The sequence below is a fragment of the Malaclemys terrapin genome, chromosome 2 (genome assembly GCF_027887155.1).
Source record: "Malaclemys terrapin pileata isolate rMalTer1 chromosome 2, rMalTer1.hap1, whole genome shotgun sequence".
Classification (NCBI taxonomy): Eukaryota; Metazoa; Chordata; order Testudines; family Emydidae; genus Malaclemys; species Malaclemys terrapin.
The window spans coordinates 145,527,872-145,541,820 of NC_071506.1; the positions used below are offsets into that span (position 1 = coordinate 145,527,872).

The following is a 13,949-nucleotide window of genomic DNA, read 5'->3' on the forward strand; positions in this document are numbered from 1 at the left end:
CATACCCCAAACCCCATGAATCTATGAAAAATGTAGTTTGACTTAGTGTTCTGTCTTCTGTGGTATGGTGGTTGATGGCTTTTCACTAAGTGGGTACAGTCTAAAGCCAATATGTCAAAGTTTAAATTACATTGGGCAAACACTATATAATAACTGGGATAGATAAACTAATTCCTAAAAATAAGAATAAGCTTGAACCTCACAATGAACCAGATGGTTTCCTTGATATGGATCTCCTCAAAAGGAGTCCACTTCTCCCCTGGCAACCCCTATTTAATCTTTCTACCATTCTGTTAAGTATCAGGAGCAACCACCAAGTGACTTGCCTAGGTCTTCCCGCAGCTTTATTGACAAAAGAAGTTTGCCAGTGACCTTCCAAATTCTTCTTATGCCTTTCTTTGGGGGAACATGTCCACCACTGGCATCCCTTAACGATCCTGCTTGCTTGGGGGCGCATCACCATCCCATAATCACGTAAAACCTAGATTTCTAGTCTGCGGGGCCCAACTCAGTTTTTTCCCATTTCAGAATTCTGGCACATTCTGCAACAGTATTAGCAAAAGGAGAATGGATATAGATGGGACAAGATTAAGGGATAGGAGAGAGCCATGGACTTATTTTTAGTGAGGGAATGAGATTTCAACAGTTTGGATAAGCAGCTGAACGTTTGGATGCTTTCCTCAACTGAAGCTCCAAACCTTGGAGATTCCCCCATTACTAATTAATATAAGCTACATATAGACAAAACAAGCAATGCTAAAGTACTTGCTACTGTGATCCTGTCAGATCTCTCAAACTCAGAAATGTTTGTATTTGTATGAGAGACCCACATGGAAAAGCCAAAGTTTTTCACGACTTGGGGTTGCTAATTTATCAGGATACATCTCATCAACAAACTCCTCTGCATCAATACTGAATCCATACCGCACTATGATGTAAGGCATCACTGTGTTACTGGATGCGCCATCTTGTGAGTGTCATGTTCATCTCTTTGTACAGTAGTTTTGCCTTAGATAATGTAAACTTAATATTCCCCCTAGTTCACCATGTTTAGCATAGAGAGTGCATAGGAAATATTGTGGTAACATTACTTAGTTAACTAAAGCCACTGGAAAACAAGGTTTTTATGGGTAGTCGGTATACAGTGTAACTATCTTAGATTTCCTTTTTGAAGCAATATCAGAGGGGTAGCCATGTTAGTCTGGATCTGTAAAAAGCGACAAAGAGTCCCGTGGAACCTTATAGACTAACAGACGTATTGGAGCATAAGCTTTCGTGGGTGAATACCCACTTCGTCAGATGAATGTGGAGATTTCCAGAGGCAGGTATAAATATGCAGGCAAGAATCAGTCTAGAGATAACGAGGTTTGTTCAATCAGGGAGGATGAGGCCCTCTTCTAGTATCTCTAGGCTGATTCTTGCCTGCATATTTATACCTGCCTCTGGAAATCTCCACTATATTCATCTGATGAAGTGGGTATTTGCCCACGAAAGCTTATACTCCAATACGTCTGTTTGTCTATAAGGTGCCACAGGACTCTTTGTCTCTTTGAAACAGGGTATTGTCATAGCAGCATCTGTATCAATTAAAAAAAAATCCTTTAAAAAAAAATGCTGCTTAATGCACAATGTGGCTAACGGGTTTTTCCTCCTCAAGGTCCTGGCAGATGAGGATAATGACCTCTTCCTACACTTACACATTAATGGCATAGATAGGACCCAGAATGCTGGACTGTATAGTAAAACTCTGTTTTATTTCTTTGTTGATATTTATTGTTTTACCGGCATGGTTGTTTGTCAGTACTATGCTAAAGCAGTAGGGATGCTGTTGAAACAGTTTAGGTAGTACAATACTAATAAAAAAGTTTTTTTTTTTTTGTGCATTCAATTTTAACAGTAGTGCTGAATGTTTAATTTGCTATAAAAATTGATTTAACAAAACTAGCTACCCTTTTTTTCTCATGGGAGTTTCATGAGCTGTTTGCAGTTTCCTGGAACTTGTTTGTTATTCAGATCTATTTGCCATATCTTCTTGAATTTTTTACCATATGGATTGATGATGAATTTCAAATGGTCACTTATGTGTGATTGGTCAGAGAAGTCAGGTGATTCTTTTTGTTCCTTTGACAGAATGAAAGTGAAAGCACTTCTCGTGCAAATATATGTATGTGAGAATTTAAAATCTGGTTTCTGTGAATAGTTATGCAGTTGGCTTTAAAATATGCTTTTTGCAAATATTTATGCCAGTGAAATTTTATAACTAGAATATGAAAATGAAAGCACCAAGCATAGTGCCAATTTGATTCATTTTAAAAGTACAAATCAATACATATTTTTTACTTTATTCACCAAATAAATAGGAATAACTCTATTTAATTTTTTCTGTGGTGTCAAAGTAGATTTAAAAATTAACTAAAAAATGGTTCTTTCTTCAAGGAGCTCAGTCAGGATATCACCCTTAGTATTTAGAATCTGAAAAGTGTTTGCCATTCAATTATAAGGATTTTAAAATAGGTCTACTTTGTGTCTTAGAATTAAATGTCATTTTAGCAATTGGGTATTTTATGATTACAGCCCTTTTAGTATTAGGCATAAAGTAAAGTGTAACAAAGAAATTATACTATAATTTTTAATGTTTTAAATATTAATAGGAATGTTTAGTTAATGAGCAATAGATAGATGCTTTTAAGGAGAAAAAGTCCTCTGATTAATCAAAGGAAAGAATTACATTTGTGAGTTTCCAAGGCTGTAGCTATGGACACAGGAGTAAGTGAAACAAAATGATTGTGGGACACATGAAAAATGAATATTCTGTATCTATAATAAATACCTATCCTACAGAGTATGATTGAATATTTTGCATATTTAGTCAGACAGAAGTAGAGTGATTATTAGTATCTGAAACCTACTAACACTATGTAATATTATATTAAAAGAACACTAAGGTTGCAAAGTCAAGCATGTAGGTCAGAAAATATCAGAATTAAGTTTGTCTGCACCACTTTAATTTGTCCCACTTATCTATATGCATTTATATAGATTTGCATAACATAACCTAGGAAGTCTATGGCAGAGTCAAGAATAGAATCCTGTTCTCCCCTCTCTACTGAATGAAGCAGAATTCTTGCAGAACAAATAGTATATGATAATATAATTAAAGACTGTATCATAATGCACTTTCTAAAACTTGCTGTGCATATCTTAACTTGTTCTGCTTCTTTTTCTTTGCAGACACCATCCACCTCCGCATTCCAGAATCTTCCCCAGTTGGCACTGCCATTGGCAGTGTAAAAGCCACTGATGCTGACACTGGGAAAAATGCAGAAATGGAATACAGAATAGTTGATGGCGATGGAACAGATATGTTTGACATTGTGACACAGAAGGACACACAGGAAGGCATCATAACTGTGCGCAAGGTGTCTATAATCAGTAACAACCACTGAATGATTTTGGTATAGAGGACTGATGTAAATCCCAGTGTTGTACATTAAACACATATAGAAACAAAAGTAGATCATATTATGATCACCCTTAAAAGCTGGACATTTGCAAGAGCTGCCACAGAGCTGTATCTTAGAGCTTGTACTGTTTCCCTGTACTTAGAATAGGAAATAATTGGTATTTGAGCTATTACTGAGAAGTAGGAGTATAAAGGGCCATCTCCAATATACTGCCACGATCATCACTGATTTTAGTACAAGTTTGTTTGATGTTTGACAGTTTTTCAGCAGGTACTAGAAACAGGTTTTAGTGTATTTCAGAGAAATACTGTACTGCTATAGTATAGGGAATTACTGTATCCAAAATACAAGTGCACAGTAACTCTTTTTTGATAACTGTAGTATCACAGGGCAACAGCATCACAATCAGTAACTGCCAGCCAGGGCTTAGTAGCATGCAATCTTTACAGAGTAATAACAGCAGTTAAGAGTGTGGGATTTTCTAAAATACCTAAGACAGTTGAATGCCTAACCATAGCTAGAGCACTGTGGATTTCTTAGCACTGGTCTACATTACAAAGTTAGATCAGCTTAACTACATTGCTCGGGCAGGGCTGTGAAAAATTTCATGCCCTGTGCGATGTAGTTAAGTCAGCTTAAGCTCCCGTGTAGACACAGGTAGCTTGACAGAAGAATTCAACAGAAGTTGACCTACCTACCACATCTTGGAGAGGTGGATTTACTACAGCAATGGAAGAATGCCTTCCGTCACTGTAGTAACTATCTACACTACAGCAGCACAGTTGTTGCTTTTCAAGTGTAGACATACCCTTAGTTTCAGCTGTGTGTCATTTTCACAGTGAAAATGTAGGAAAGACATTGTCATGTATGTGCACACATGCTTTGTTTAGTCCAATTTTATGATCAGGTCATCATTCCTTCAAATTTCCAAACAAAGTCATCACTTCACACCATTTTCCCCAAGACCCAGAAGCATTATGAATTTCATACTTCTTGGAAGCATCAAGTGTTCCTCTTCCTCTGGTGCTTCAGAGCACATACATTTATAAATGAGCCAAAAATATTTTGCTTTTAATGTTTTTGCTGGAACTTGTGACTCATTGAACAAGGCATAAGGTGAGAGCTCAGAGTATTCTTATTCTTGTATAAGGATTATGGATCAGTCCTAAAGTTGTTTGATTTGTATTGGTGGTAGAGTTAGCTTGTTGCAAATAATTTAACTGACATAGTAGCTCATTTTTTTCCACCTGTTTCAGAAGTGTTCATGAGCTCCTCCTAGTTTTTGTGAATATATTTGTTTTACATAGAAGTATTCATTGAGAGTTTATGGGAACAAATTTGAGCCTTTGGGTTGTTCATAAACTATTGAATTTGACTATTTGCTATTGATTATTCATGATGTATTTTAGTCATCTAAGTCACACAGTTGTATAGTTCTGTTCATGCTCTCTGATTAGGCCACTCAAACTTTATAAATGGGAGAATAATGAATTATGGTTACAGGGCTAGCTGGACATTTGTCCTCTTTCTGTCTTAGTATGTCCCCTAAGATCTCAGGCATCTTTCCTCTACATATCGCAGGGTGGAATTTCACAATTTCTCTGATTCCTAGACCAGGCCCTGGGCTACAGCATGCTGTGTATAAACTGTTATTACGCTGCATGCCTGACTGAGCTCAGGCACCTGCAGTTTTTCCCTTTAGGAGTCTTTGATCAGATAGTGACCAGACGGCCTTCTTAACACCAAAGTACTATTTATTGTGTCAGGAGGGACAAAACGTTACACAGAAAAGGAGAATTTTAAAACAACGAACAATCCACACATATGACTGTCTTACCTAGACTGGTATCATCCCCTGATAGTAACGTAAGCAGAACTAACTTCTTCAGACCCTACAATGGGGTTGTATGCCTGAGCAACTACCACCTCTCTTTTGAGAGAAGACCCTTTTAATCCTGTCAGAGTTCTTTCATCCTTTTGTGTTCATAGGCCTTTACCTGTTCTGATCAAAACCATTTTTGTGGGTTGGTCGGAAAGCAGGCACAATCATTCAAGTTAATGATCCCAATATTGTTTAACTCTTACATGTTTGCTAAGAGGTGGCTTATTGTGAGCCATTCTTTTTCTTCCTGCCTTTTTTTTTCCAGGCAGATTCCTGTTGAGTTAAACCAATATAGTCTTAAATAAAACACCCCAATAACCAGGCCTACGCATAGAATTCATAAATTATTACAGAGCAGTTCCAAATCCATCACAAATAGCTCATAACAAAGAACACATTTCTGGACTAATAATTATGTGTGTTACAGCTTTTGGACTTTTAAGGATTCGTGCTCTTCTTCATGAATGAAAAGGAATAATATTGCCCCACAAATAACAGGGAACCAAACTCACTGTGTGTGTATTTGTGAAAATATTCACAAGTCAATTTTTATATTATTCAACCAGTTCTAATTGAGGATTTCCAGTGCACCTTCCAGTAGTGAACAACTAACACACAATTGATCTTCTGCTACTCCACCCAAAATGTAGATTAAGGGCCCCATTCAGCATTAATTATAATGAAATTTAAGTACATGCTTGAGTGCCTTCCTGAATAGGGATGGGATATCTTAGGACTTGTCTTTGTGTACAGTGCTACAGTGGTGCACCACTGCAGCTGTGCTGCTGTAGTGCTTTCGTGAAGATGCTACTACGCCGACGGGAGAGCTTCTCTTGTCAGTGTAGTTAATCCATCTCCTGGAGAGGTGGCAGCTATGTTGATGGGAGAAGCTCTTCCATCGATGTAGCGCTGTCTACAAGGAGGGTAGGGGGTTAGGTGAGTAAAACTACATCGCTCAAGGGTGTGGATTTTTCACATTTGAGTGATGTCATTACACCAATATAGATCTGTAGTGTAGACCTGGCCTTAGGTGCTGAAAGGTAAGCACTTGTTTAGGTATTTTGTTGACTTGGGGTTTAAAATCATACATGTGGTGGACTGCATTGCTCAGGGGATTTGGTAATGAGCTGCAAGGCCTTTCACTTCCAACTGATGGGTTCATACCCAGCTTGCATCATTACATGCTGCAAATTATTATTATCAGATAGCCATTTCTGAGTTTCAATTCCTTGTGGACAAATTGCTGCATTTCAACTGGTATCTTCAGTGGCAGTCTCAGTAAAAAGGCATCGAGAATTGTCTTGGAGACATAATTACTCTTCCTTCTACTCTGATGTCTCTTCATAACAAGGTGGAGCAGAGAATAAGGAGGAAAGTTTCCATTGCCTGTACTATACCTCTTCTGCTCATACAGAGAATATTTAAATCCCCAAAGCTGTCAGCTTGGCATCTTTCACGAGCACTAATTTTATAAGTTTTAGTGGGGAGGGGAATTTTTAAATGAGCCTCTAGAATCCATTTTGATAAGTGAAAACCACGGGTTTGATATATCCCCGTTGTTTTGTGTGAGCTAATGAAGTCTGCTCTGCAGTCAGACAGGTAAATTCTCAGCCTGCTCATTCTCTATATATCATTAATTAGCTACCACTTTTCATCTGTGACAGTTGCAGTGAAATTGGGGAATGTCTACACAAAATGGATTCTAATTATAACCCTGAACCCTTCTCTTTTCATTTTAAAAGTAGTTGCTGACAAAATGTCAAATCTATTTTGCAAAAAATTCTCTGATCTTGGATTCATGAAATTCAATGAAAATGAGCAGGATTAAGTACTGATTTTTTCCCAGTAAGGTTTTAAATCTTTGGTTCAAAATTATTTTTTTTGCAAAATTACAGTTGGTGGCTTAGGTCTGTTTAAATTTATTTCTCCTTAAACAATAAAACTCAGACAAGTGTATGTACATGCCTTTTCCACATAAGAATGGCCAAACTTGGTCAGACCAATGGTCCATCTAGTCCAGTATTCTGATAGTGGATGATGCCAGATGCTTCAGAGGGCATGAACACAACAGGGCAATTATGAAGTGATCTATCCCCTCTTGTCCAAGTCCCAGCTTCTAGCCGTCAGAGGTTCAGGGACACTCAGACCATAGGATTGTATCCCTGACCATCTTTACTAATAGCCAGTGATGGACCTATCCTCTGTGAACTTACCTACTTCTTTTTTTAACCAAATTATCCTTTTGGCCTTCACTGCTTCCCCTGGCAATGAGTTCCACAGGTTGACTGTGTGATGTGTGAAGAATTACTTCCCTATGTTTGTTTTAAAATGCCTGCTGTTAATTTCATTGGGTGATGTCTGGTTCTTGTGTTATGTGAAGGGATAAATATCACTCCTTTATTCATTTGCTCCATGCCATTCATGACTTAGACCGTTCTGTTAGCTTTTTTGTCTGCTGCTGCACATGAACAGATGAACTATCCACAATGACTCCAAGATCTCTTTCTTAAGTGGTAACAGCTAATTTAGACCCCATCATTTTGTATGTATAGTTGGGATTATGCGTCCAGTGTGCATTACTTTGCATTTATCAATATTGAATTTCATCTGCCATTTTCTTGCGCAGTCACTCAGTTTTGTGATAATCCTGTGCAACTCTTCACAGTCAGCTTCAGACTTAACTATCGTTAGTAATTTTGTATTGTCTGCAAACTTTGCCACCTCACTGCATACAGCTTTTTCCAGACCATTTATCAATATGTGGAACTGCTCTGGTCCCAATGCAGATCCTGGTCTGTGCTATTTACCTCTCTCCACTGAGAAGACTAACTATTTATTCTACCCTTTGTTTCCTTTCTTTTAACCAGTTACTAATCCAGGAGATAACTCTCCCTCTTATGCCAAGACTGCTTACTTTGCTTAAAAGCCTTTGGTGAGGGACCCCGTTTGTTTGTAGAACCTTCTCAAAGAATTCTAATAGATTGGTGTGACACGATTCCCCTTTACAAAAGCCACGTACTCTTTTCCAACATATCGTGTTCATCTATGTTCACCTTCCTGCAAATGTTTCCTGAAGAAATTTGGCATTATGGCCCTGATGCTGCAATTGTTCTACTACCACAAGTCCCATTCGCTTCAATAGAAGGTCTAGGTGTGGAATGCTTGTCAGATTTGATCCTGTATTTGTGAAACATCAGCAAAATTCATCAAACAGTTGCTAAGTTTGTAGGTGAAAGTTTGTACAGAAAAATCTGTTTTGAGAATAGCAATTAATACGTTTCACTTTTGTAATTTTTTCAGATTTACACTAAGCAGTTCTACCTAGCTGCAGGTGCTACTGTAATACAAGTACCGGTAATAATAAGTGATGATTCCCACTGAAGTCAATGGACGTTTTGGTTACTTAAGGAACTGGGTCCCTATTCTGTAGAGCTGTGGAAAACGACTCTCTGGATTTTCCTGTGAGGTTCTGAGTGCCATTAGCACCTATTAATCACAGTGGAGTTATACCATTTTACATCAGCTGATGATTTGGCCCATTATGTCTTTACTTCCCCTATGTATCCAACGCATACAGTGTAATTTAATAAAGTTTATCTCCCTTTTTCTTTCCCCGTAGCCACTGGACTATGAGACCAGAAGGCTTTATACACTGAAAGTAGAGGCTGAGAATACCCATGTGGATCCACGATTTTATTATCTTGGGCCTTTTAAAGATACTACAATTGTAAAAATCTCTGTGGAAGATGTGGATGAACCTCCTGTCTTCAGCAGATCCTCTTACCTTTTTGAGGTGCATGAAGATATCGAGGTGGGGACAATCATAGGAACTGTGATGGCACGGGATCCTGATTCTGCTTCAAGCCCTATCAGGTAATGTCATGGTCTCTCTATATACCTCGTGATTTAAAAAAAACAAACAAGAAAATGTGCGGAGAAAATGGTTTCCCTTTCAAATTGCAGTTGATGAAAGTTGAGGTAGCCTTTCCACCCTGGGACTGGGGAGAGGAGAGCAGGGAGGAATTTCTGAGGTCTGAAGGAGAAGAACCCTTCTTCTGTACAACTACTAATGTCCACAAGGGAGAGCCCCTCACCTGCAGACTGTAGGAGATACATAGGAGGTGATCTTTACCTGGGTGCATGCATAAGCTCCCTGGTAACCCCTTAGGCAGTTCATCAGCCCTTCTGAGCCTCAAAACTGTAGAACTTCCCTTGCTGTGGGCCTATGCAAGTTGATCTACCCTTGCCTCCTACTGTGAGCCTTAGGGTCCTCATTATTGCCCACCAATACATATCCAGGAGGCTTGTTGGCACCACCCCAATTCTCCACCACCAGTTTCAAGCCCTAGATGAGCCTAGGTAAGCTTTCCAGGCCTTCCTGTGCCTAAGCCTGTGGGTTTGGAGACCCCTGATAAGCCTATGGTCCATGGGAGGGTGGGGGCTGTTGAACCTCCTAATATTTTCACATGTCAAGCTCAGGGGACCCAATGGTAGGATGAAATCCCACTTTAGGCTACTCCCCTTTCTTCTATAATCCTCCTAAGGTCCATAGGAGCAGGTCTTCCTTCCTTCATTGAGCTGAGTCCACTAAGTTTTACCACTCTCCTTTTGACTTGGTTCTGCTTCCCCTTCCAACGAGTATAAACTTTAGAAAAGAGACAAATTAGATGAAGTAATATCTTTTAAATATCTTTTATTGGAGCAACTTTTGTTGGTGGAAGAGACAAGCTTTCAAGCGTCACAGAGCTGTTCCTCAGGTCTTGAGAAGGTAACAAGGCTGTCTGAACTAATTACAAGTCAGGACAGATTGATACACTTATGGGGTTCACACAGGTTGTAGGAGACCACTTAAAATAAAGTGGACAGGTAAGGGTTAGCAGCTTGTGGGGTGTGTTACAAACTGTTGTAATGAACCATAAAAACAGTGTCTCTGTTAAGTCTGTATTTTTTAATGTCTAAAAAAGTTAGGAATTTACATTCCCTGGATAGTCTTTTGAAAGTATTATGCAGATTTCCTTTGAGGATGAGAACTGAGAGGTCATACATGGAGTGATCTTGTGTGAAAAGTTTTCACCGCAGGTGGTGATTGAAGACTATATGAGGAGGTTTGGGGAAAATTTACTTTAGGATGTGGTCCCCATCGAGTATGGGATGTGATTGTTTAATGATACCCCATATGGGTTCCAACATGGGGCAGCACGTGACAACTAGGGGTGTGCCGTCAGTGGAATTTTTGTTTGTATTGACACAGGTTCTCCTGGGTATTTGGGTGTCCCTTTCCATTATATCATTTACCTCTTAGGTAAATGTGTATCCCAGACTTTCTCTGCAGAGCTAATTCTGTAGTATCCGAGTACCTGGCTGTAAATAAGATTTCTTGGTGTGTACATAAATGTAGTGACCTGTGGGTTTCTTGTATATAGTTGTTTGTAGGGTGTCAATATTGAAGCTGATCATGATGTCCAGGAAGTTGATGTTGATGTGGGTGTATTCTAGAGAGAGTTTGATGGATTGGGTGATTGTTGAAATTCATGAGGAAGTATAGGTTGTCTGTCCAGAAGATGAAAATATCGTTGATGTGTCATGTACAACCAAACCAACAATATATTGGAGTTGCACTTGTATATTGCTGGTTTTGTGATGCATTTTTCAACAAATTCTTCCTCAAAGTGGCCCATGAAGAGGTTGCTGTATTGGAGAGCCATCCTAGTACCTATGATTGTTTCCATGGTTTGAACAAAGTGTTTGTTGTTAAACAGGAAGTTGGTGTGAGTGATGTCCAAGTGTTGTACATTGTCTTGTAGGAATTTCAGGCAGGCAGCAATGCCCTGATGGTGAGGAATGTTGGTCTATAGTGAGGTGACATCCATGGGGGCAAGGATGGCATTCGGGGAGGGAGGGGTTGTTAATATTGCAGAGTTTCTGGAGAAAGTCAGTCATGTCTTGGCACAAGTTGGCCCTTTGTGCTGTGAGTGCTTTGAGGAGGACTTCTGAGAGTCCTGATATTCCTTCAGTGAGAGTACTGTGGCCAGATTATGATGGGTCTGTCTGGGTTCCCTTGTTTGTGTATCTTGGGATGCATGTAAAAGGCCCCTGGGCGATGAGGCTGTAGAGCTTTTTCTTGGACTGTTTGGGGAAGGATTTGATGGTATCTTTAAATTCCTTTGTGCACTGGTGTTGGGTGGTCTTGGAGTTCCTTTTAGTAGGTGGTGTCAAGAGCTTTCTGTTGGCCTCATTGATGAAGCCATCAGAATCAAAGACTAGGATTGTGCCTCCTTTGTCTGCACTATGGTGGTTGGATTTCAGGGACTGCATACCAATCCTCTCTGTGGTAGAGAGATTGTGGGGGATGTAGTGTTTCTCTGACCACTACATATTACTCCAAATATGCTGAACAGCTAAGCAGACCTCAAAAAAATGAGGAAGTATCTCCTGCGCCTTACATATTCCAGAATGGAACACTCCAACAAGAAAATATAACATGCTTCCACATACTGGATGGAAAAAAAAATCAGGAAGCCTACCTCGAGTCCATGCAGGAAACCCAAACCAATCTCTGAGCACTAAGCTTTAGAAGACTATTAGGACTTTGGTCGCATTTGACAAATGTGTCAAAATATGTGTATGTCTTGTCTGATTTACTTCAAATATGGTAGATACAAAGCATCATTTACCATCTATGAGGCCAATATTTCTTTGTTTGTAGATTTTGAAGGATGGTAAAACTGGGCTTGTAAAGAAAACTGAATTGCAGCCTCACTTATGATGACTACTCTGGGTGGAAGAGTAAGATAGCAGATGAAAATTTTGAACCTCTAAAGCACCCAGTATTGACAAATGGATTTAAATATTTCTCCTTTATCCATTCTAACTTCATATGACAACTGAAAATCTAAGTAGTCAGGTTTTAGAATCTGTGATCTTAAAAGGAACAACGATGGTGGTTTCACTTGTGTTGTCTCTGACGCAGCTTGATGAGTGGAACCACTTCAACAGAATAAGCTATTTGCCCCCATGATGCTCTATTATTGATATAGCATAATAGACTGAAGATGCTGTCACATCATCACTCTCTGTCATGTTAGTGTTTCTTCCACTGAATGACAAAAGGTAATTCAGTACAGGCAAGACACGTGAACTAATGGGCGTAATGGCAGAGCTTTAAAGAAAAAAAGTGAAAAGAATCAACGAGTCTTGATTTAAGTTGTTCAAGGAACAGATCAAGGCAGGACTTTCCACATATATGGTAGTAGAACATATAAATGTGTATGATTCTTTACCTTTTTTGTTATTTCCGTTTTCTGCTGGAGAAAACTAACAAATTCCATAGTAGGGGTCAAATTCAGCCCTCCAGCGTGCATATGTTGACTCTATTAATTTCAATAATAGCCACACACTTCTATTCAAAGAATACAGCTCTTCAAAATGAAGATTATAACATTTTAGTTACTACCAAACCATCACCAGACAGCTATAGAATAGCAGATATTACAGGAGACAATGGATAGCTAATATTTTGCCTTCTTTATTTAGACGGGTTGTGTCCTTTTGTAATAAGGTAAGCCTGGATAAAGCTTTAATGAGATTTGCTATTTAAAAAAGAAAAATTTGGGCAGCTTAAGAAGTTGCCTATGTTTCTTTTTTCTTGTTGTTTTAACTAATGGAGATGAGCCGCCCTCTTCCAAAGCTTGGTGTAATCTGAATCCAGGTCCAGATCTGCATTCTACATGCAATCTTTACCTCTAAAAGGGTATGCCTACACATCCTGGGGCAGCGAACCTCCTTGCCCAGTTTGAGGGGCTTGTGGGCTTGTGCTACTAAGCTAAAACTAGCTGTCTAGATAGCACTTAGAAATTGCAGCTTGGGCTGGAGCTCAGGCTCTAAAGCCCAACTCTCTCCCTAGGTTTCTGAGCCTGAGCTCCAACATGAGCCCCAATATCTACACAGCAATTTTTAGCATAGCAGCGCATGCCCTGTGAGCCTGCGTTTGTCGATCTGAGCTGGGAGGCTAGCTGCTGCAGGCTGTATAGGCATACCCAAATAGTCCAAACCAAAGCCAAGATCCAAAGACCCCTAATTTTAGGTAGGATTCAAAACTCAGTGTTGTCTCTGAATTCTGTAGCTCAGCTCTTCCCTTTCATAGAAATACGATTTTTAAAGTGAAAATAGGCTACAACTACAGATAAACTGTGTGGCCTGCTGCTTCCTGTGGCACTATTCTTTTTTTAACAGACTTGAGTAGCAATAGGGCTATTGTCTGGGATTTAGAAGATCAACAGTAGCATCTGCAGGCTTTTAAGAACACTGGGATGATGTAGAAGGTGTATGGTTACATAACACATACATAACCAAATATTTTGGGCTTATAAAGATAATAGGATTGAATCTTATTTATCTGGGTTATGGAACTGTGATGTGAGAAGTAACTCAAACAGCTGCATCACCTGTACTATCGAACTTGACTTTTCTCCACATTAAAAAAATACGTTGATGGCTACAGAATCACTGCTAGGAAATATAGACATATTGATGAAATATAATTTCACCAAAACTTGCCAGGCACTAGGGAATTTTCCTTAATTATAACTTGTAATTTGGCCACC

The 13,949-nt window shown here is 39.2% G+C and overlaps 1 protein-coding gene across 1 annotated transcript in view; it reads left to right on the plus strand.

The window, feature by feature from the left end:
* CDH10 (cadherin 10) overlaps positions 1–13,949 on the plus strand; it is a 162,369-nt gene that overhangs the window by 123,203 nt on the left and 25,217 nt on the right. The window contains 2 exon segments of the mRNA XM_054019361.1: positions 3,232–3,419; positions 8,966–9,219. Of these exon segments, the coding sequence (XP_053875336.1) occupies positions 3,232–3,419; positions 8,966–9,219 (442 nt within the window).